The sequence below is a fragment of the Ursus arctos genome, unplaced genomic scaffold (genome assembly GCF_023065955.2).
Source record: "Ursus arctos isolate Adak ecotype North America unplaced genomic scaffold, UrsArc2.0 scaffold_29, whole genome shotgun sequence".
In the NCBI taxonomy this organism is placed as follows: domain Eukaryota; kingdom Metazoa; phylum Chordata; class Mammalia; order Carnivora; family Ursidae; genus Ursus; species Ursus arctos.
The window spans coordinates 7,010,952-7,034,713 of record NW_026622974.1 but is presented as its reverse complement, the minus strand read 5'-3'; the positions used below and the strand labels follow the sequence as shown (position 1 = coordinate 7,034,713).

Here is a 23,762-nt window from a genome sequence, read left to right as displayed (position 1 = left end):
TTCTCAAATACCAATAGGGGCAAATCACCTAGAGATCTTGTTAAAAATGCAGACCGTGATTCAGTAGGTCTGGGGTAGGGCCTGAGAATCTCTATTTCTACCAAGAATCTACATTCCCAAGGAATGCTGACATTGCTGGGCTGTGGACCTACATTGAGTAGCAAGGCTACAGACAACCTAGAATTTGCTCCTATCAAGAAAAGTTGTTTCCCTTAGGGCCACTGCTGGGAATTCTCAGGGAGAGATAAAACACTCTTTTTTTTTTTTTTAATTTTAATGTTTTTTTTTTTATCATATTATGTTAGTCACCATATAGTACATCCCTGGTTTCCGATGTAAAGTTTGATGATTCATTAGTTGCGTATAACACCCAGTGCACCATGCAATATGTGCCCTCCTTACTACCCATCACCAGTCTATCCCATTCCCCCACCCCCTCCCCTCTGAAGCCCTCAGTTTGTTTCTCAGAGTCCACAGTCTCTCATGCTTCATTCCCCCTTCTGATTACCCCCCTTTCTTTATCCCTTTCTTCCCCTACCGACCTTCCTAGTTCTTATGTTCCATAGATGAGAGAAATCATATGATAATTGTCTTTCTCTGCTTGACTTATTTCACTTAGCATTATCTCCTCCAGTGCCATCCATGTTGCAGCAAATGTTGAGAACTGGTAATATTCCATTGTATATATGGACCACAACTTCTTAATCCAGTCATCTGTTGAAGGGCATCTCGGTCCTTTAGCTGTTGTGGACAATGCTGCTATGAACATTGGGGTGCATATGGCCCTTCTCTTCACTACGTCTGTCTCTTTGGGGTAAATACCCAGTAGTGCAATGGCTGGGTCATAGGGTAGCTCAATTTTTAACTTTTTAAGGGAACTCCACACTGTTTTCCAGAGTGGCTGTACCAACTTGCATTCCCACCAACAATGTAGGAGGGATCCCCTTTCTCCACATCCTCTCCAGCGATTGTTGTTTCCTGCCTTGTCAATTTTTGCATTCTAACTGGCATAAGGTGGTATCTTAGTGTGGTTTTGATTTGAATTTCCCTGATGGCTAATGATTTTGAACATTTTTTCATGTGTCTGTTAGCCATTTGTATGTCATCATTGGAAAAGTGTCTGTTCATATCTTCTGCCCATTTTATGATTTGATTATTTGTTTCTCACGTATTGAGTTTGAGAAGTTCTTTGTAGATCTTGGATACCAGTCCTTTATCTGTAGTGTCATTTGCAAATATATTCTCCCATTCCGTGGGCTGCCTCTTAGTTCTTTTGACTGTTTCCTTGGCTGTGCAGAAGCTTTTTATCTTGATGAAGTCCCACAAGTTCATTTTATCTTTTGTTTCTCTTGCCTTTGGAGATGTGTCATGAAAAAGGTTGCTTTGGCCGATGTCGTGAGATGAAACTCTCTTATTTTATTTTATTTTTTAAGATTTATTTATTAGGGGGAGGGGCAGGAGGAGAGAGAGAATCTCAGGCCAACTCCGCACCGAGCATGGAGCCCCACGCTGGGCTCAGTCTTACGACCCTGCGGTCATGACCTGAGCAGAAACCGAGAGTCAGACGCTCAACGAACTGAGCCACCCAGGCGCCCTGGAGTGGGAAAGCACTCTTGATGGGACTTGGTTGAGGAATGGGTTTATGTTCGTTTCCTAAGACGTGGTGTGCTAGCTCTGATGTCAATCTACTGGCAAAGAAAGAAGGGACGTGGGCTGGCGGTGCTCCTGTTGGGCCACAGCCTTCCAGCGCGCGGACACGTGCGTTACCCCCATTTGAGCCTCACCGAGAATTTGGGAAGCACCTGGGCAGCTGTTGTCATTCCCAGTTACAGATGAGGGACAGAGCTTTGAGGCCAACGCAAGCATCTCTCTCTCCTCCACTGTCCCCCCTCCATGGGAGACAGGATTGAGAGAAGAAACGCCTCGCTTACAGTTAGTTACGTACTGCAGACCGAAGTCCCAGATGCTCAAATTTGTTTCGAAGGCCTCGTTTCTCTTCAACCCCAAGGTCTTTCCCTGAGGTGGTGGTATTTGCATGCAAACTACATTTTGAACAATTAGAATGAATATGTCTGGCCCTGAACTTATCACAAGACCCAGAAGAGAACAATAGGACAGGGTCTGTTTTATGACTTAGTAGAAAGAATCCCATTAAAAAAAGATCTGATAAGAGCTATTTGGGAGAACACAGGAGGAAATTAAGCTGCTCATTTTAGCTGTGTCCTCTTGCTTCTGCCTCTTCTGCGGTCTTCTGCTCTCTGTGGACAAGTGTCTGCAGAGTCCCATCTAAGGTTGGCATTATAGATAAGACATGTGATCCCCAAACGATGCTGATATTCCATCCCACTGATCTTAGTTGAGGCCTCAGAATTGTCTACATTATGCTTCTGGCATCCTCTTCAATACTTGAGAGATGAAATGCAAGTTGAATCGCCTTTGCCGTTCCTGAGCCTCCATCAAAAGATAATTTGAAGGGGACTCCTCCTAAACATTTGATAGAATTCGGAAATCCATCTGCTATTTTTGAAGGCCAATGCTTGGCATCACCCATTCTAAACATAGTCCAACCATAGTGGGATTTCTTCCTTACGTAGAGCTCGCAAGTGAAGCTATTGTGACTGGCTCATTGAGCTTAAAATGGTAGGCATGGTTGAGGGTTGGTCTAGAGGTCAGGACCATAGTAGGATTTTTTTTTAAAAGATTTTATGTACAAGAGCACAAGCAGAAGGAGCAGCAGGTAGAGGGAAAGGGAGAAGCAGTCTCCCTGCTGAGCAGAGAGCCCGATGTGGGGCTCAATCCCAGGACCCTGAGATCATGACCAGAGCCAAAGGCAGATGCTTAACCGGCTGAGCCACCCAGGCGCCCCCACAGTGCGATTTTTAACAACCACATGCAGCTACTTTATTTGGTGACTTCAAACTAACGGAGATACAAATGATATGCTTTGGTGACTGTTGGCATCATCTTACGTTACGTAAGTTTCTACTCCAAGTCTATGGATGGGGCAATTTCTGTTAGAGCTGGAAACACACTTTCATATCACGTGATATACCAAGTGGCTGATTTTGAGGGGTCCTTTCTGTGGATCCCAGTAATAGAATGCGGGAGCAAAAACAGGGTTTTTTGGTGCTTGTGAATTTCAGTAATCCAAGAGCCTCATGCTAAATTCTGAGACTGGCAGAAAGGACCCAGGGGGGGAGAAAAATTCTTGCACCTCACTTGTTTTGGAATCATTCGGGGGGAGTTTTGTATCCTTATAAAGGCCAATTTCAGTTTTTCCTCCGAGGCATGAAATGGAGAATTTATATGACCGTTCTTCATAAGCAAGGGCCATTTCCAACTTTTTTTGAGCCCAAGTAAGATTGCTGAGTGAGTGAGCCAAAGCAGAACTGGACATTATGCAGTCATCCCTTCACTTCGCAGGCGAGGAGGCAGAAGGCCACACTGAGGCGGTCACTTGCTCCAGGACACATTTATCTTGCAGGACATCCGGGGCCAGCACACACGTCTCCCAACTGCCGCTGGCCAGACAGAAAGCAGGGTGGGCGATCTGTCTTTTGTAACGGTAGAACTTGTGAAAGAAAATATTGTAGGTCTTGGAAAAATTCCCTCTCTGCATGGAAACACAAGACTTCATCTCTCAGGTTGGGGCTTCCTGGGTGATGGCCTGGACTGTTGTGTGTGGTATAATTACTGGGGTGAATTTATTTATTTTTTTTATGGGAGTACAATAAATAGAACATTTCCTGCCTTGGTCTGCCATTTGGAAAAGCTTTTCATTTCCCCTCTGGGCTTCGGGGATTACAAAAGACAGACTTCTTTTCAATTAGAGCTCAGGCTGAGCCTGAACGTAGGTAGGTACGACTCAGCCAGGAGCGAGCTCAGAGTGATTTCTTTTTCAAGGCAGAGAAGATGAAATGGGGTCTCCTTGACACCAAACCTGGCTCAGCTTCTGTGTCTGTAGCCGTGAGGTTGTTTTGAAAAAGCGGAAGATAACAATCATCCAGGACTCCAGTCTTCACGGGACATTCTGTAGGATCTGGAAAGGAATTCGCTGGGTGGTCTTGTGGATAGGAGGCACCGGCTGATGGGAACCTTTCTTTTCTTTTTTTTTTTTTAATTAAAGATTTTATTTATTTATTTGACAGAGATAGAGACAGCCAGCGAGAGAGGGAACACAAGCAGGGGGAGTGGGAGAGGAAGAAGCAGGCTCATAGCGGAGGAGCCTGATGTGGGACTCGATCCCATAACGCCGGGATCATGCCCTGAGCCGAAGGCAGACGCTTAACCGCTGTGCCACCCAGGCGCCCCTGATGGGAACCTTTCTGTATTGCTCGGTGGCACGGAAGACTTTTTCCAGACTGTGTCTTTTAGTGTAGTGGTGGGGGGCAGTGTGCGGGAGGAAGGAGGGACAGGCCCAGAGGGCAGAGTCACAGCGAAGTCAACTGATGTGTTGAAGGCTTGCTCTCCGCCAGGCTCTGGGCTCCCATGACACCAGTGTGATCTCTCTGGATCCTTCTAGTCATCCCCTGAGGGAGAAGCAGCGTGTGGAAGTGGGGTTTAGCCATACAGCTTCTCCCCTACACTCCCCCTGCGGGCTCAGGCCCTTCGTCAGGAGTCTGGCTTCTTGTCTTTACCCTGAGTGAATCCCGCACATTAAAGTGGAATAAACCTTAGTTAGATTCTGTATCCTACAATAATCAGAATTTTCCCTCCTCCAACTTCAGTATTTTACTCTTTTAAGAGAGTCAAATGACAGGTAAGCCAGGGCTAGCAGGAACCCCCTCTAGAGATGGATTTTTGGCAGGATTCAGTGCTCCCAGCTCCTGTGATTATGTCTGAAGTACTTACGCTGATGATTTTGACTGAGATTTCAACAGTCTCCACTCTCCTGCTAACTCCACCCCACAGGTGACAAGTCACGCGCGCTTTCTAGACCTCGGTCGGCCTCATCTGAGAAACGAAGGTGTTGGACGTGGCTTGAGGGATCTGGGTTGGATTGAGGGTGGGGCAGCCTTCCAACAGGAAAGCGTCTGCAATGGCTTTCTGAGCTATCTTGCTGAGAACACTCTGGAAAGGTGTTAAAGGAAAATCCTGGGAAGGCAAACCCTTGAAGGAGCCTGTAAAGGCTGCGGCCCCAGAGTGAAACCTGCCTGCCTTTCAGGGTGGAGGGCCAGCCCGCAAGCTCCGTCCCCTCAGCGAACGTTCACGGAGCCCGAGTCAGGAGCCAGCGTGGTTCTGGGATCTGGGGGTCGTGCTGGCTCACAGGATCTCTATTCAGCCAGTAGAATTCTGAGCTGCAGGGAGAAGATTCACTGATATGTGCTTTTTCCGAGCCACATTTTGGCCCTATTTTAGAGTGTCTTTCAAGATCATCTTTTTTAATTTATACACTTTATAAATAATAAAACTAAGGCTCAGGGAAGGGGGGGAAATTACTTACACAAGATCACACAGTTATTTGAGCCCGAAGTAGGTCTGGAACACAGGACTTCTAATCCTCTGCTTTCTATTACACTCCCCTCTTTTGATTAAAGGGCTACCCAGGGAACTCAGTTCGCCCAGACATCCTCCATACACTCTGGCTAGGGGCTTGCCGCAAGCTACTAGTCCACATTCATAGCACTCGTATCAAAGGCAAAGTTAAACATTCCTGTAGTCTCCCACCCCCAGATTAATTAAAAAGGAATGTGTTTTGTTTTTAAGTCTTGCCTTTCCCCACTAGCCTTGAAGTAATTTTAAATAGAGTATTTTAAATGGAAATTAAAGCAGCCCTGTGACAAGAAGTGCTTCCTTTGGACCGGGCACCCATTATAGAACCCTTGTAAGTTGCAGAGGTTAAGAATTGACTGGACCTCACATAGGATTTAATATGGAAAAGCCCATGTGTCTGGTTTCCAGACTCCTGTTGGAAGTTGGGAGGCTACTGTGACCATTCTTCCTTCTCTCCCCGTTCCTCAGTCCCCCGGCAGATGCCTGAAACCCTACCACTAAAGCTCTATCCCTTCTGCTTATACCTGGTCCACAATCAATGCCAAACAATTAAGCAGAATTCATCCCTAAATTCGAATGCTTTCAGAGTTGGCTTTGAGAAATGGAAGTGGGGAAGACGCCATGTTGGCCAAGGGGGGCCAAAGGGGTCAGGGACCAGTGAAGGCAGGAAAAGCAGACCCAGGGGACATAGGGACTCCCAGAGGACAGGCTTCTTGACTGCTTTGTAGCCTTGCCTGTGATTGAGCCAGCTCAATCCTAGACTGGAGGAAGAAAGGAAGCCCTGGTGGTTTTCCCTGATACAGCACGAAGGACAAGACTACCTGCTTACGGTGCCCTACACACCCCACACTGTGTAATCAAGCCTCCAGACCTGTGCCTCTGTAGTCACTTCTGCTCCCATGTCCTCACCCACCGTTATGCTTGAATGAATCCTCTTGCCTTTAGACTCATATCATGAGTCTACCCCGAAGACCTTCCCTGAGCTCTTCGTGTCCCCACTCTACCCATGCTCTGTCATTACTCCACCTCACTTAGGACCTGGACATCATCTCCTTGTCTTTTGGTGCCTCTGTGTGGGCCAGCTTTTCAAGGAGAGGGACTGGTTCTCATTTGTCTGCGAACCCACAGGCTCTGCACTGAGCAGGCGATCAGCGAAGATGCTTGTCCGGCTGCGTGGACCCACCTTGCACAAGGTGACCGCATATGGTTCAGGATGGGGCTAAAGCCTCCTAGAGCTCCACACAGCCAGGAAAGCTGAACTAGGACTTGATGGGGTCCCTCCTGTAGAAGAGGCGGAATGTCTAGCCATTGCTGGCTAGAGGACAGGGCCTGGGAAGAGAAAATATGGTTGAGCGTGTAGGACCATGTGACAGAGCTTGGGCCTGGTCCCAGTGCTGTCTGTCACCCTCAGGGAGGACCCACCTGCAGAGGTCATGAGCAATCTTATGTGGAAGTGCAACCACGGACATGAGTTGGCAAGTGAGGCTCCTGGCATTGTGGCTACATTGACTTGACTTCTCCAGACATCTTCCATCCAGAATATGCTGTCCATTCCTGGAACAGCTCGAAATGGTGCCGTTCTTTCAGAGCCTATGCAAGGACTCATGGCGGGGGGCACTGATAGAAGTGGGATGGGAGAAGGCAGGCTGTGATCTGAAGGCGTCTCCAGGACAGGAGTACCAGGAAGTAGGGAACAAAACAAGTAAGGAGTGCACCTGAGATTTCCCCGAGACTCTGATTCTGTGTGTTTGGGGTGGGCCTGGGGACCTCTTTTGTCAGTTTTCTTGCTTAATACATCCCTTAGGTGATTCTATTTTATATCCCTAACCGTGAGCACCTCTCGGTCGGAGGTGGCCAGGCCGGGTCGAACGTTGGACACCATTTGAAAATTTTGAGGGGGAAAAAAAAAGAGGTCTGAATCCTACCCCAGATTAATTAAATCAGAATATCTGAGAGCAGGCCCTGGGCATGGCATTTTTAGATGAGTATTAGACTTCTCAAGTTCTATAAACCCACTTTGCCGACATATTATAAAATCTTAATTTTGAAAAAAAATTTTCCCGAGGGTTCCAGATTGAAGTGAACTTATGTAATAAATCTCATGACTCAGATTTGATGTTAGTGGCATAAGCTTTTCATCTATCCTATTTGGGAGTTTGGGGTAGATGAGAGTGACTGAGCCCAACTGAGAGGCAGGATGGCAGATTTCATGATTTCTCCAAAGTCTTTCCAGACCAGCTGGTGGCGTTACGAGGCTGTGTTCCAAACTGCACATTCAGACAAAGAAAGGGGAAGGCGGGACGGGTAGTAATCAAGGGATCTCTGCTATCACAGGATCCCAAACGCCAGCGTTTGTGGCAGAAGCAGAGCTCAATGTCAAGATACCCGTGTCTGATACGAAGATCATAGGAGTTGCAGCTTCATTCCGTGAATGGAGGGGAAATGGATTCACGGGCAAAAGCTGGAACTAGTTTCTCTAGGATCTCGAATAAAAAGAAAAAAGAGTTCAGGGAAGGAAAGCACCACTTTTGACAGTGGCTTACTTAAGTGGAAAACATGTTTCCTCCATTAGGATTGGTATTCTCTGGGGCAGGCTTAAGTGAGACCCATGTGGGAAGGAGTTCTGTTTATTTGAGGCTGTACATGTGTGTTGCTCTTTGGTTTCCTAGGCCTGGTATATTTCTTTGCTTTTCTTTTTTTTAAAGATTTTATTTATTTATTCGACAGAGAGAGAGACAGCCAGCGATAGAGGGAACACAAGCAGGGGGAGTGGGAGAGGAAGAAGCAGGCTCACCGCGGAGGAGCCTGATGTGGGGCTCGATCCCAGAACGCCGGGATCACGCCCTGAGCCGAAGGCAGACGCCCAACCGCTGTGCTACCCAGGCGCCCCAGGCCTGGTATATTTCTGATGTGGGAGAATTCCAGCTTTTAGCCTTCCTCATTCAAGCACTGAGAGCCATGGTCAAGTCCAAAAGAACAGCATGATGATCCCATAAATATTTGTAGCAGAGGTTCCCGGATAATGAGAAGACACACAGGCTTCCACTGGGCTTCAGTAGAAGATCAGCAGGAACCTGCCACAACCTGACCCTCACCTTCCTCCATCTACCTTCCTTGAGTTCTTGTCTTTGGCAACTGAACCACTTGAAAACAGTGCTTGAAGAACGTAGCTCGGCACAGAAACTCCATGACCTTATAGAGAGCAGACATGCTTACGCCTCTGATTGTACCCACAGCTCACCCAACACGCATCCCTTTCCCTGTCTCCCCCGTGGTCAGTGTGACACTGCCCTCATTTAGGGACACTTTTCTAGGCAGCAGGCAGCGACCGTCGTTCCCCCTGTGTTTGCTTTCTCTACCGAATGGATTGCTTCGCACACAAGGTATCGTGGCATTTTTGTGCCGTCAAAGAGAGGCCTGCTGACTCTTTAGCGAGGCGTAGCATTTCACAAACAGGGATGTTTAGTTAGCTCTTCCGAGATGTTTGTCTTCAACGGTCATAAGGACTACAGCTGTAAGTTTATAAAGTGAACGTCTTGGGTTTCATACCTAGTACCATTCAGTTGTAGATCAGCCCCGTGAGGTAAATATTTCTGCCCCCAATTCGCAGGTAAAGAACGTGAGGTTAAGCGTGTGTGTGTGTGTTACCTGCTGGGTAACGAACGTGGTGGCTTTCAATGACGAAGACATTGAAACTGCAGTTTGGCCAGGGCTTCGTGGGGATGACTCATCTGACTTCACTAGGCGTCATTTGGGGCAGCTCGAAGGCGGGGGCCGGCATCGTCCGAACTGGCACTCGTTCCCGTGTCTGGTGGGTGATGCCACCTGTCCGCCGAGCACTCAGCTAGAACCGTCGGCTGAAGCACCGCACAAAGCCTCTTGCCGTGCTGTGAGGTCCTCATGACAGGTATCCCAGAGGAAGACAGAGCGTGCGGGCCCAGTCTCTATCACTTGTTATGACCTGGTCTCAGAAGGCACACCTTCGACATTCTACTGCTCACCTACGCAGCCATAAAGGCCCAGCCGATTTCAAGAGGAAGGCAGCTATGGACTCCGCCTCTGGAGCGTGTGTGGACCTGGAAATGGTCCTGGAGCCACTTTGGGAGATAAAACCTGCCACCTACAGCAGCTCGACTTCAGGGCTGGAATCTGAACCCACGTCTGCCTGACTCTGCACCGTGCCCTTTATACGGTACTGCAGGGCTCTGGGAAGTCAAGGACACAAGCCTGTCTCTAGTGCAATGGGATTTAGTTGTTAAATATTATACTTGGGGCCAGCCGATCAGGAAGAGCCTAAGAGGTTTGGGTGTTGGGGCCTCCCGGGGCTTGGCGCAGGTGGGTGAGAGGAGAGTCACCCTGCCTCCCGAAGCACCGTGGAGGAACGTGAAGGACGGTACCAGGACCGTCAGACTTCTATTTCTTGAATGTCTCTTGCGTTCCTGGGGTTTCATAAAATAAAATACATACATATATAAATAAAACAAATCACCAAGACGCACTCAGGCTAATGGAAGACTTCCTAACTATCTTATTAGAAAGGGAGATTGTTTGGAGTTAAAAATATTAATGACAAAGAATACTCTCTGACTTCTACTAATAAGGAAATCGCAGGTGTGTAAGAACTGGCAAACTATTCGATTGAAATGAGGCAAAGTCTAGAATGAGGTAGAAGGGAATAAGAGCGCCTGGGAGATGGAACTCACCCGGAAACATGGAGACAAGCAAGTCCTGTAGCGTTTCCACATGTTCTCTTTTCTTCTTTCTTCCTCTTTCCTTTTCCTTCTTCTCCTGTTTTAAGCTCAGGGCCTGAATAGCATGTTCTCGATCTAAGAGCCAGCATTACTGCTGACTTAGGGAGGAGAATCACGTTCTTGGGAGTAGAGGAGTGCTCCTGAGGGTATCAAGCACGGAGGGGGAGAGCGGCTCGCTGAGGGGGCAAAGGTCAGAAAGAGGAGGCTGTCGGCCAGAGAACATGAGGGTCAAATGTGGGGCCAACAGCAACAGCAGAGCATTAAGCCAAGTGTGGGCCCTTCTGAGCCCCTGGGCCTTGTGGATCCACATAGATGATGGGCCCGTGAAACCAGCCCAGCAGAGAGGAGGCACCCAGGGACAGGGAGGCTGCAGAAACCCGAGTTTTAAGAAGAAAGGATAATCGAAAGTTCTCACTACAAGAGAAAAGTCAAGTAGGAGTGAGTTACAAAGAAAGGAAAAAAAAAGAGAAGAATTGCTTAGGCCCAGAAAGTGATTGAAAGAGAATCGTTTTAAAAGAGGGCGTGAAATAGAAGTGTTCCTGGCAAGAGGTTTAAAAGAGACCCATTCATTTATTCAAACAGTGTGGGTACGCAAGAAGAGAAATAAGCCATGTAGGAGTGGAAAGAAGGGCTGGGAGAAGAGGCATTGGTGTGGGGTGGGAAAGGGCAGCTCTTCCTGAGAGTGTGTGGAGGAACAGGAGGAGAATACAGACTCGGTGTGGATTGACATAAAGCGCAGGGGAGGCTGAAGGACGCTCCCCAGAGGCCTCAAGCACAGCCATATATATTATGCAACACAGCAAACTGCAGGTGTCCTTGGGCCCCAAGCCACTATCAGTCCAGAGCAGTAACTCCTCAGGGTCGGAGGCACCCCTGGACCCTGCTCTCTTAGTCAGACACTGAACAGAGCAGCCTTCTGGGCATGGCACCCACAGGTGCCTTTGGGAGGGGATGTTTACATAACTATACGGAGCTGTTTATAAAACCATCTCGTGAGCTAAGGTGTTGATGACAGACACTGCATTGGTGGGTTACCTGGCTCAGCTAACACTTTTACGTTTACCTAGCATGATGTTTAATTTTTTGTGTCAACTTGGCTGGGCTGCGGTGCTCAGATATTTAGTCAAACATTGTTCTAGATAGTTCTGTGCTACAGGTATTTTTTTGGATGAGACTAACATTTATTTATTTTTTTTTAAAGATTTTTTTAAAAAAATTATTTATTTGACAGAGAGAGACAGCCAGCGAGAGAGGGAACACAAGCAGGGGGAGTGGGAGAGGAAGAAGCAGGCTCCCAGCAGAACCGGGAGCCTGATGAGGGGCTCGATCCCAGAATGCCGGGATCACGCCCTGAGCCGAAGGCAGGCGCTTAACGACTGAGCCACCCAGGCGCCCCTGGATGAGACTAACATTTAAGTTAGTTGAGTAAAGCAGATTACCTTCTGTAATGTGTGTGGGCCTCATTCAATTTGTTGAATGCCATACTAGAAAGACTGACTTCCCTGTGAAGAAGAGGGAATTCTACCAGCAGACTGCCTTTGGACTTGACCTGCAGCTTTTCCCTGGGTCTCCAACCTGATGACCTATGCCATCAGGTTATGGACTTGCCAAGCCTCTACAGTCATGTGAGCCAATACCCTAAAATAATTATCTCTCTCTATCTATCCACATACCCCCCTCCCCACACACACATCCTATTGGTTCTTTTTTTTTTTTAATTTATTAGAGAGAGAGAGTGAATGAGAGAGCATGAGTGGGGGGAGAGGTAGAGAGAGAGGAGGAAGCAGACTCCCCGCTGAGCCAGGAGCCTAATGCGGGGCTTGATCCCAGCACCCTGGGATCATGACCTAAACCGAAGGCAGATGCTTAACTGACTGAGCCACCTAGACAAACCACCAAGTCCTATCCCTGCTAACAGAAGGCTTACCAACCAAATTGTTACAGACCGTTTAGTATTTAAAAAATAGTCATAATAAGGAATACTCACAAGGAAAAAAATGGGCAGCTCCATCCAAATATTGTCATTATAAAGAAAAATTCTTTTTCGTGTAATGGGAATCAGTTTCGTGCTCTATAGATGAGTCATTTTATATCCAAAGAAAGTTCTCTTCATGGCCTTTGTCACCTTCACTCTTTCCCAGAAGATAACAAGCAGCCTAGCATGGCAGAAAGCTACAAATCCGAAATCAGCAATTCTACCCCTGATTCTGTCATGTGACCAGGCTGTGCAGCCATAAACAAGTTGTTTAACTTTTCTGGGCTTGTTTTCTGACCAATAAAATGAAACAGCTAGACCATATCTTCCCCTGAGTTCAGTCCTAGCTCCATTATTACAGAATTTTTATTTCTAAACTCTAAAAAAAATTGCCTAATCACTTGAGTCTTTGGGAATAAAAACTTTGGGGATAGGCCAAAGCAACAAAAAGTTGAATGTGTCATAAATGAACTTTCTAGAGAGAATTAGAATTGGAATTTCTGTCTTCTAGTACTTCACCTAGAACTTATCCTTGCTAGGTTGTTCAATGAATCAAACAGGGACACCTGGGTGGCTCAGTTGGTTAAGTGTGTGCCTTCGGCTCAGATCATGATCTCAGGGTCCTGGGATTGAGTCCCACATTGGGCTCCTTGCTCAGCAGGGAGCCTGCTTCTGTGTGTGTGTGCGTGTGTGTGTGTGTGTCTGTCTGTCTGTCTGTCAAATAAATGAATAAAATCTTAAAAAAAATAAATGAATCAAATAAAAAGCCTAAAGATCTTGCATTTTGAAATATCAGACATTTAAACATCTGTAGTACTCTGGGCCCAATCCAGAGAGAGAAACCACACAGTGAAACAAGGGAAGTTTAACATAAAGTATTAACCACGATAGAAGAGTAACCATAACATATATGAGAATTCTGGAGCTGTAGGAGAGTGGCTAATGAAGGGGTTCAACTCTCATTGGAGAAGTTATGGCCCCCCCCAGCAAAAAAACAGAGAAGCTCACTGGTTTGGCCAGGCCCGAGCTGGTCTGGTGTTGTTTGGGCAAGCCATAGGCTACTGTCCAGAGCTCAGGTGGGGCACAGGCGGTCAGCAATGGTGTCATAGCCATAAGTGGGAACCAGGTGTTAGCGGGAGCTGAAGGCCTTCAGGCCCCATGAAGCTTGCAAAGTAAGCATCACATATATGACATCCCGATCAGAGACATGCTGTGTGCAGGCTACATGGGAGCTTTGGCTGCGTGTCAAGAGGGCTACAGAATGGTTATCACCAGCCTCTGGCTGCAAGGTGCCAGAGGGATCACCTTCTGGGCTGTGGCTGGGGCAGTCTCTGCTGGATGTCTTCACACCTACAGGGCTGACCCTCCACCCACACCAGAGACAGCAGAAGAGCCTCTTCCTCCTGCAGGCTCCTTCTAGTGCTCTCTCCTGAGAAAGACACCTCGCTCACTGTAGAAATGCTGAAAGGAGTTTCCCCCGCTGTTCTCACAGAACGTTTCCTACAGCATGCGTTCGGAGCTGAGGGACATTGATAAATGACACATATCTGTCATCTGACCATTTCCCGCTATTCCTTCTTGGTTCCTCTCTGAAAAATTCTTCCCTCTTCCAGACCTTGGTCCCCGCAAATGACATTTGGACAATGAATCAGCTTCTTCTTGTCTGGAGGCAAAGCTCTATGTACCTGGTCCTTTCGTGGAGTGTCTTAAACCAGCAGTTCTCAAATGTCGTTCATGACCTCTTGGGGTCTCCAAGACCCTTTCTGGGATTCTGGGAGGTCACAACTATTTTCGAAAGAATATAATTTCTTCCTGGGGTTGAAATTTCATGAGTAAGGCTTCTGGTGTTTTAGCACAAATCCAGGCAGTGGTACAAACAGGACCAGGAGTCGCGTGCGTGCAGAAAAAAAAAGAAGCCAGTCTCGCTGATGAATGTCCTTGATGAAACAGTAAAAAGTATATAATGGAATAAAATCTCAACCCTTGGGTACATGTCTTTTAAACATTCTGGCTGATGAAATGCGAAATGCATGTAAAGCTGCTGGGCTGCATTCCGAAGTGCAGCGGTGGTCGGTGGTAGGAGGAAGAGCTCTTGCTGGCTTGAGTGGTGATCCGAGCCAGCCGCTTCTCTCACGGAGCGGGGTTTTTACTTGAAAGAGCAAGTGGCAGACAAACTATGGCTTTTCAGGCTTGGTATTTGCCGGGCATTTTCTGGAAAATCCATGCAATGAGCTTGTCATCTCAAAGCTAACAACGGACAGTATTTATTGTCTATGATCAAATACAAGCTTTCAAGAGAAAATTAGAATATTGGGAAACAGATACCTGCCCCCATGCACTTGACAGCGTCTCTTTGACTTCTCTGATGAGCTTAGTGGTGATATTACTGAATGAAATATTTTGACATTGTAGACATGTATCAGCATTTGGGAGATCAGCATAACTCAGTGAAATGCTGTTTTCCAAATGACGAATTTGTGATGTTAAAAAATCCTTCCTGGGTGGATGATCCATTCATAGTGTGAGATAGATGAATGGGTTTTAGTGGAACAGAAGAACTTGGCTGATAGGGTTTCAAATTCCACCTACCAACTAGGTTTTAAGAAACTACCACTTGAGTTTCGGTATGGTATTAAAGAAAAATGCCCACGATTATCTGAAAAAGCTATTAAATTACTCCTCCCTTTTCCAACTACGTATCTGAGTGAGGCCGGATTTTCTTTTTATACTTCAACCAAAAAGCAAAAGATTGAATGCAGAAAGAAGGCAGCTTTTATTAAGTCAGACATTAAAGATTTCGCAAAAATACAAAACAATGCCACTCTTCTCACTCAATTTTTTTAAAGAATGTACTTCCTTTATATTAGAGTATTATTTTTGTTAACATACAATATGTTTATCATCGCTATTGTTATATTTAAATGAATACGTAAATAAAGATTTAAAATATTTGTTAGCTTTCATTTATAATACAGTAAATACAAAAAGCTCTTTGGGATTCTCAACGATCTTTAAAAAAGTACATAGAATTCTGAGACCAAAATATTTGAGGATTGCTGTCTTAAGTAAATCGCCATTAGTCTCTTGAATTCACAAAATTGTAGGAATTTATAAGCGCAGTGGTGGAGGCCAAGAGAGAAAGGTGACTTCATTTCTCAAGGTCACACAGTGAATTGGAGGCAGAGATGGGTCGAGACCCATGAACTGCAGCTATCGTGTGTTATACAACCCAAACTTCTTCCCCGGGACACTCTTCAGAGTGCCAACGTCATGGTTTTGAGATACTCAAGCCATAGATAGGGAGCGATATCATTCTCCCCTCACCACGCATCCGCTCAAACAGCAACGGGTACCAACTAAGATTCAGGCCCCTGTGCTTGGTGCTGCTGAGGGCAAAGTACGTAACACATGGCCCGTGTGTGTGTGTGTGTGGGGGGGGGGGTAACCAAGCTCACCATTTAGAGGGAGAGACTACATGAAAGGCAATATCTCATAGCATACGATACGACTATCATGTAATGTATATTCATACAACCTATATAATTCTAGTATGCTATTACTATCATATGCAATATTATATATTATATAAGCTTTATTATGTCTATAGCATACAATACGGTAGAGTACAAGTTCTAGTGAGAACATTTACTATATCTAGGAAAGGGGAAGTACTTTGGGGTCACAGTTGGCTGGCAATTTTGTCCATGGGCGTTAAGGCCCGTGGCAAAGCAGAACGGTGAACTTGGGAAGTCTGCCAATCAACTGTATACTGTGCTCCTTCTGACACTTCCTGGCTTGTGTTTGTTTCCGAGGGCTGTCATAGCAAATCACCATAAACTTGGGTGGTTTTTCACACACACAGAAGTTTATTCTGGAAGCGAGAATTTGGACACTAAGGTGTCAGCAAGGCCATGCTCTCTCCAGAGGCTCTAGGGAAGGCTTCTCTTCCTCATCTCTTCTAGTTTCTGGTGTTTCTGGCGATCCTTGGTGTTCCTTGCCTTGTAGATACAGGACTCCAATTTCTACCTCTGTCTTCACACGAGCTTCTCTCTTGCAGGTCTGTGTCCAAATTGTTCTCTTCTTATGAGGACATCAGTCATATTTAGGGCCTACCCTAATCCAATATGACCTCATCTTAACTTGATTACATCTGCAGAGACCCAAATAAGGTCACACTTACGGGTTCTGGAAAGACATGAATTCATGTGTGTGGGAGGCATTATTTAACCTGGAACACTGCTTGTGTGCCTACCCTCAGCCCTCATTGTCCACAGCCTCTTCTCCATCCCTCACATTTTCCCTCACACTTTTCAGGGCCTGAGGTCCCGTTGAGCCTCACCTGGCCATTCTCTGTTGGTGTTCTGAGGGGTTGCCACAAGCTCCCTTCATTTGACCCATGAGTTTAACTAAGGGCTTCTCTGGGCCACATAACTGGTGAGTTGTGAAGGAGAAAAGAAAGAAGCTGAACAACTCAACAGTAAAAAAACCCAACAAAACGAATACCTCATTAAAAAATGGGCTAAGGACTTGAATAGACATTTCTCCAAAGGAGACGTAAGTAGCCAACAGGTATATGAAAGAATCTCAGTGTCACTCATCAGGGAAGTGCAGATCAAAACCACAACGAGGGGCACCTGGGTAGTGCAGTCGTTAAGCGTCTGCCTTCCGCTCAGGGCGTGATCTCAGCGTTCTGGGATCGAGCCCCACATCCGGCTCCTCCGCTATGAGCCTGCTTCTTCCTCTCCCACTCCCCCTGCTTGTGTTCCCTCTCTCGCTGGCTGTCTCTGTCAAATAAATAAAAATAAAATCTTAAAAAAAAAAAAAACTACAACGAGATGTCACCTCACACCTGTCAGGATGGCCGTCATCAAAAACCCCATGTCAAAGCATTGCTGGGGGTGCGGAGAAGTCGGGACCTGTGTGCCCTGTTGGTGGGAACGCAATCAGAGTAGCTACTGTGGAGAACAGTATGGAGCTTCCACGAAAACCTAAAGACAGAACCTACCCTGTGATCCAGCAATCTCACTTCTGGGTATTTACCCCAAATAACTGAAATCAGGATCTTGAAGAGATATTGACACTTCCCCCTTCAGTGCAGCTCTGTTCGCAACAGCCAAGAGGTGGGAGAAGCCACAGTGTCCACGGACAGATGAATGGAGAAGGGGACTCACTGTGGTGTCTACGCACAGTGGAGTACTCCTCAGCCTTAACATGGAAGGAAATCCTGAAGATGCCCGCCATGGAAGACCCTCGAGGACATGATGCTAGATGAGTTCTGTCAATCACAGGAGGACAGTGCACGATTTCATTCATATGAGGTCACTCACATTGTCAGCCTCACAGAATCGAAGAGTGGAACAGTGGTGGTCGGGGCTGGGGGGGTGGGGGAGCGAGGAGCTGCTCTTCAGTGGGAATAATATTTCAAGTAAACCAGGTGAATCAGCTCCAGGGCTCTGCGGCCCCACGCCCTGCCTGTAGTCAACAGTAATGTATTGTCCACTCAGGATGTCTTTGGGGGGCGATCTCATGTGACATGTTCCTACCACAAGAAAGGAGAAGAAAAGGGAAAAGAGGGGAAAGAAAAGAGAAAAGAGGGGGGAAAAAAGAAGGAAAAAGAAAGAGGAAGCTGAGAATCTTTACATGTTATTTCTACGGGTCCTTGGGCAATGTTTGTTTTTACTGGGTAGCGTCATAATTTGCGACAGAGCATAGTTTCCTGGGCCTAGCATGGTTTACGGCAACAGGGAACGTGTGGGGAGCCGTGAAAGCCAGCATCCTCTGCACCTCTCGCACAGCTGGCTGCACAGGACGGAAGGGCGGGATATGTGCCTACAGTCCCAGCACTGTCACCTTCGGTTCTGCCACCCGGGGCCACCAGGTTGCCTGTGTGGGCCTTTAGGTCAGACTCCAGCTGTGGCAGCAGGAGCACTCCATCGGGAGTCAGATCACCTGGGTTCAATCCAGGGACCCTTAGGCCACTTATCTCCTCTCTCTCTGCCTCGGTTTCTGCATCTTGCAACAGGGTGATAATATCTCACTACATAGGCTTCTCGAGAGGAGTAAATGAGTTAATATATGTGAAGCATTTTGAACAGTGCCTGACAATGTAGACATTAATTGTTATTATTATATGAATTTTCTTTTTCTTTTTTTCCGAAGATTTGATTATTCATTTGACAGAGATAGAGACAGCCAGCGAGAGAGGGAACACAAGCAGGGGGAGTGGGAGAGGAAGAAGCAGGCTTCCAGCAGAGGAGCCTGATGTGGGGCTCGATCCCATAACGCCGGGATCACGCCCTGAGCCGAAGGCGGACGCTTAACGACTGAGCCACCCAGGCGCCCCTATTATATGAATTTTCTGTCCAGCTAATATGAATTCCAATATTTTACTAGTTCCTCCTTCAATTCCCTTATCATTGCCCCCCGCTACCCCACCAGAGATAAAATCCGTGACAGTATGTGGCTGTGGCTTTTGGTTCTGTTTTTTTATTCTTTCCTTGTCACTTTTAATGGACCCTGGGGAACGGTTCCTTTGTCAGGATGTCTTAAAGGACCAGGAACCAGGTGCCTGTGGAGCGAGTGCTTCTTGGAAAGGTCTTAGGGAGCTGACATCATAAACTCCAGCGAGCACCAAGCTATTATTAAATTAATCGTCGCCTGTCTGAGTGCGGCTTTATCGGTAACTTTAGCTCTGTGGGTAGGTGTGACGCCCACAATGCGGCCTCCCACCTTTCAGCTTTTGTATAACCAGGCCCAGGGTGTCCCAGCTACTCAGGAGTGGGTCTGTTTCCAGCACCGAGGAAAAGCGAGACCTGAATAAGGATGGGGCTTTTGGCGTAGCTAAGAGAGAGGTAAAATAACTGTAATTTCATAGCAATTACCTACAACCAACACCCGCCGAAGGCGCCAGTTTTCCGTGATAAACCTGAGCCTCTGCTGGGAGCAATTTGCAAGGTAGAAATAAGCACGCGATTAGGCTCTCCCGTATGAAAGCAGCCATCGGCCCGCCCCATCCAAATGCCGCAGCAGAGCAAACCTCAAGGGGAAAATACCGTGCTGGGTTTTGGGAGTGCATTTTTTTTCCTCCTTCTTTAAAAAAAAATGGTAATAAGCTTCCATTCCAGGATGTCGTTTGGGTTGTTCGCAGCTTTGCCAAGAAGCCCGGGGGCCTTCACCCCCCTGGCCCTCCCTGTCCGCTGGAGGAATTTACTCCAGCCACCTGATGGGGCCCCAGTTTCCAGGGGAGCCACCAGCAAACTAGGCTGAATGTGTGATTTCTCCCTCTAAGTAGCATGTCGGGGGCCCACACGCCACTCCGTGGAAATGAATGGTACACAGATCAGTTTCCCAACCCTTTTGTTGGTTCATGTGTTTGCTGAAAATGAGTTCCTTATAAAATTCATGTCTCTGCAGCCCACTTAGAAGTAAAGCCAGACTTGCCCTTCAGATAATTAAAACACACACACACACACACACAAGAACAAACACAAAAAGCCATGCTATTCTGAGACTGGTCCTGAGAAAGGGAAATCTAGTGAGAAGTATGCAAGCACTCAATAAGGCTATCTGTTATTGTCATATACGCGTTCCTGCCTTACCCGCCAGCCACCCCCACAGAAGGCCACAAGCTTCTTGACTAAATGCATTTTGGAATCCCCTGTGTAATTTTCTCTAGTGCCTTGTACATAATTGAGAGTGAATTTGCATTTATCGAGTCAAAGGATAGTTTAACAAATGATGGCTTATTGACACTGAGGTCAAGTACCTGTCAGAATTAAGGGGGCTACTGATTAAAATCTTGAGTCCGCCGTCTAGATATAGAGAGATGTTGTCGAAGTCTGAGGTATTCGTACTCATGATACATCATGGAGCAAGGACCAAAGGGTAGAATAGAGTAACTAGAGAGGAACATAGTTTGGCTAGGCATAGCCAAAGAAAAGCATTTCTAATTGTTAGAACTACCCTCAGAATGGACTGCTTCAAGACATGTAAATTACTGGTGCCTGGAGATATTTAAGCATAAACTAAAGGATTACTTGGGGGTAAGGAAGTTGGTGGTCCGGCATCATTTATGTTAGACTGTGTGATGGCGATGGTCTCCCTTTACCCCGAGATTCGAGGGTCCTATGGTTTCGGAAGGTTATGACTACGTAATCGCCATGCTGGGAACTCAAATTCAGTCCAGCACCTGTGTATGGAGTGCATACCGTGTGCCAGGCATTGCCCTGCATAGACATAAGGAAGACGACAAAAAGACAGGGCAAGTGCCTTTGAAGTTAGTCTGGGTCGTGACTTTAGTCAGTCCTCCGTTGGGCATGTGTTCCTTCTTGACAATATGCAAATGCTGATGTAGGACACCGCTTCTCTTCCTTCTAGGCTGGAATCGATGGGGAAAGCATTGGCAACTGTCCCTTCTCTCAGCGTCTCTTTATGATCCTCTGGCTGAAAGGCGTTGTGTTCAATGTCACCACTGTGGATCTGAAAAGGTAAATAAACGATGCTGTACTAAGGAGGGATGTATTTGGCTGCACGGACAGAGAACTTTCTATGAGGGAGGGCGAAAGCCTGCCCACGGCTTCCAGCAACCTCCTGCTCTCACCTCATGGCCAGACTGTGTCCCAGAGCCCATCCCCGCTTAAAAGAGAGGCACCTGGGACTGAGCATTTCTCCACCCAGATTAACGAGGTCTGATTAGCAAGAAAGAGGGAAGGAGTGGCTATTGGATATGCAACTGAGAGCGGCCCAGAGGTGGACATACATGTCTTCAAATCCAGGAGTCAGCCGTTCTGGAGGTACTAGCGCCCCATCCTGGGGGACCCTAGCAGGACTTCAGGTGTAGGGGCTGAATTTCCAGGGCGTTGGCATCCAACCATTTCCCCTGCGTTGCTCTCATTTTTAGAATTCCTTCTAGATTAGAGGCTGGGATGGAGAGTTGTTCCTGTGGTTTTAATGGTTGTTAAAAATACCAGCCATCATTCGCTATCAAGAGCCACTCATTTCAGGCTCCTATCCTGCTTCCTGTCTCCAGCCTGTCCTTTCAATGCTAGCTCAAGGCTCGCTCCCTGAGCCCCTATCATCTGCCTGTAGCTTCTTCCCTGGTGAGTTTAGCATATTCTCCATGTTGCCTTTATGTAAATTATTCTATGCCCAGGACCCTACCGTCTAGAAATCTCTAGAGAGATTTCCACTTGGGTATTCTATTATCACTTTAAATTCCAGACATCAAAAGTCCTATCTGTCGTTTCTCCTTTGAGTTGGGCTCCCCTCCTGAATTCCTGGGTTCTTCCATTTTCTAAGCACTGGAGAATTTCTAAGCACTCCCTTCTCTTGCCACCTCCCTTGTCAACCAGTCGCCAAAGGCAGGGCACTGCCCCGCTGTGCTGTGGCCCACCTCTGAGCCCTCTCACCTGTTCCCAAAGCCCACACCGGGTTCGGGTCCCACTGAGGCCAGCTGACTATCTCTTCGTTCGTCTAGCTGGACGTCTTCCTCCCGGGTCCTCTCTCTCCCTGATCTAGCCTTTATACTATCCTAAGTTTATTCTTCCTAGAATGGTCCTTTAATCCTGTGGCTCCTGCACTCAGAAAACCTTCTGATATTTCCCATTGCCTGTGGACTAAACCTATCTGTAGCTCTTTGTCGGATCTTCAGCTTTCCCAGCATTGTCTCCCAACACTTCTCGCCCTGACCTGGCCACCTCTGTCAGGCTGGACTACCTCTCACCGCACCCCGTTTTCCTGCCGGCACCTGGCTAGGAGGCTTCCTCTGCCTCACAGACGCGCTCTGGCCTTCCAGAATGGACAGACCCTGCCCAGCCCCCAGGCGCAGCTTCAGCCGCCCACGGCTGGATTGTCACCTGCAGGAGTGCACTTGTATGTTTGGCTGGGGATCAGGATGGGGAAGGAAGCCACCTCAGCATTCCTCAGATGCTTATATTGCTCTTTTGTACCTGTTATCCTACCCTCCCGACGCCCGCTGAGGCAGGCCAGCCAATATCCCAACTGCAGTTCAATAGATAAGGTAACTTTCTTACTGCAATCAATCAAATCAATCAATCAATCAATCAGTCATTTCAAAAAAGGATAGAAAAGGAAAAGAAAGAAAACATATCTATAATAAAGAGTTAAGGACTTTCTAAAATGTATGATACTGTGACGTTTAGCAATTTCTAAGAATATTCATTTCTTATCCTGGCACCACCATGTGTCGGCTGAGTGACCTTGAACGAGGTCTTTCGTTTTTCTGAGCCTCTGTTTCCTCGTCTGCACGATGGGGAGACAAGCAGGGCCTAGTTTGCAGAGGAACTGTGAGGATGTCGTGAGGCAGGCCATTTACATTCGGGGCTGTGCCTGGCTCACAGCAGGCACATCACACGCTGACTATTGTTAGCATCGTCCCTTCCCTCATGGAGCTGGCGATGCAGTCCGGGAAAGAGGACTGCTAGAGATGACATAGTCCATAAATTAGACCTGGCTGTATGGATTTAAATATGAACTGCATGATTTCAACCATAAATGCTGGAGAGGGTCCACAGAGAGGTCCGCAGCTGACCAGCATCCCACTGGCCAAGTCCACTGGGGCAGCAACCACGGTAAGCAGTAACCCCCCCTAGCCCCCCACCCCAGCCATGCCAGACTCCAGAGACCATTGTTCTCTTGAGTCACGGGGAAAAAAATAACTTCTGTGTCTTTAAGCCACAGAGAGGTAATGGCTGAAAAATAAAATGAGTATAGATTTCCCCGCCCAGCTGAGAATGCAAGCATTTCTGCCTTGTGTCAGCTCTGAAAAACAGGAGGAGAAGGTAAAGAATGTCCTCTTATTGTCCAAAGGAGGGACACACACCAAGTAAACAAAGGGACCCAGTAGATGAGATCTTAAAACGACTCTCAGTCCCGGCTGTCTCAGGAGTTTTAAGTACCACACGTGTGTTTGGGGAGCGATCTGGGAGTAGCACCGTAATTGAAATTCTTCCCTTCTCCTCCCCAGCTGATGATGCCAGGAATTTGTTTCATTACAGACTCCTCTTCCCCTTGTTTACTTTTCTTCGGTTGCTCCATCCAGTGTTTCCCGCTCCCGACTCCCACAAGTGTTGCGTTGTCTGCAAGAGCATTTGGGGTGAATCTGATGTTCCAGCCGGGAGCCGGGATGTGTGCTTTGCTGTTCCTCCTCTTCCTTACTGTTTCCTTTGGCACTGGCACTGCCTCTGCCCTGCCCCCCATCCACCAGCTTTCCCTCTCTCACTGGGCTCCGCCTCTGCTTTTACATTTCCATCGGCTGGTGGAAACTGGGAAGCACGCTCCTGGGCCTGACTGGGACTGTGGCGACCACGAGGCCACTCTCTCTTCTCTTGTGAATACTCTTCGTAAAAATGTATGATTGAATTCATTGATTTTTAAAGTTTGGCATCCTGGCGAGTGCATTTTTGTTAAGCTAAGTGGTGAAGAACCTTTTGAAAGCAAAGCCCAACCTCTGCCCTGGGTATGAAGATCTCGGTGCTCATTTAGACAGCCACCTGCCATCGCTCTGCTCTTTCACTAGGACTCAA

General features: G+C 47.2%; 1 protein-coding gene across 4 annotated transcripts in view; it reads left to right on the top strand.

Annotated features, from left to right (window-relative positions):
* Positions 1-23,762, top strand: part of CLIC5 (chloride intracellular channel 5) — a 153,564-nt gene that overhangs the window by 84,403 nt on the left and 45,399 nt on the right. For all 4 annotated transcript variants that reach the window (XM_026507325.4, XM_048219639.2, XM_026507326.4 and 1 more), the window contains exon 2: positions 20,596-20,705. In XM_026507325.4, the coding sequence (XP_026363110.4) occupies positions 20,596-20,705 (110 nt within the window). The remainder of the gene's footprint in view (positions 1-20,595; positions 20,706-23,762) is intronic.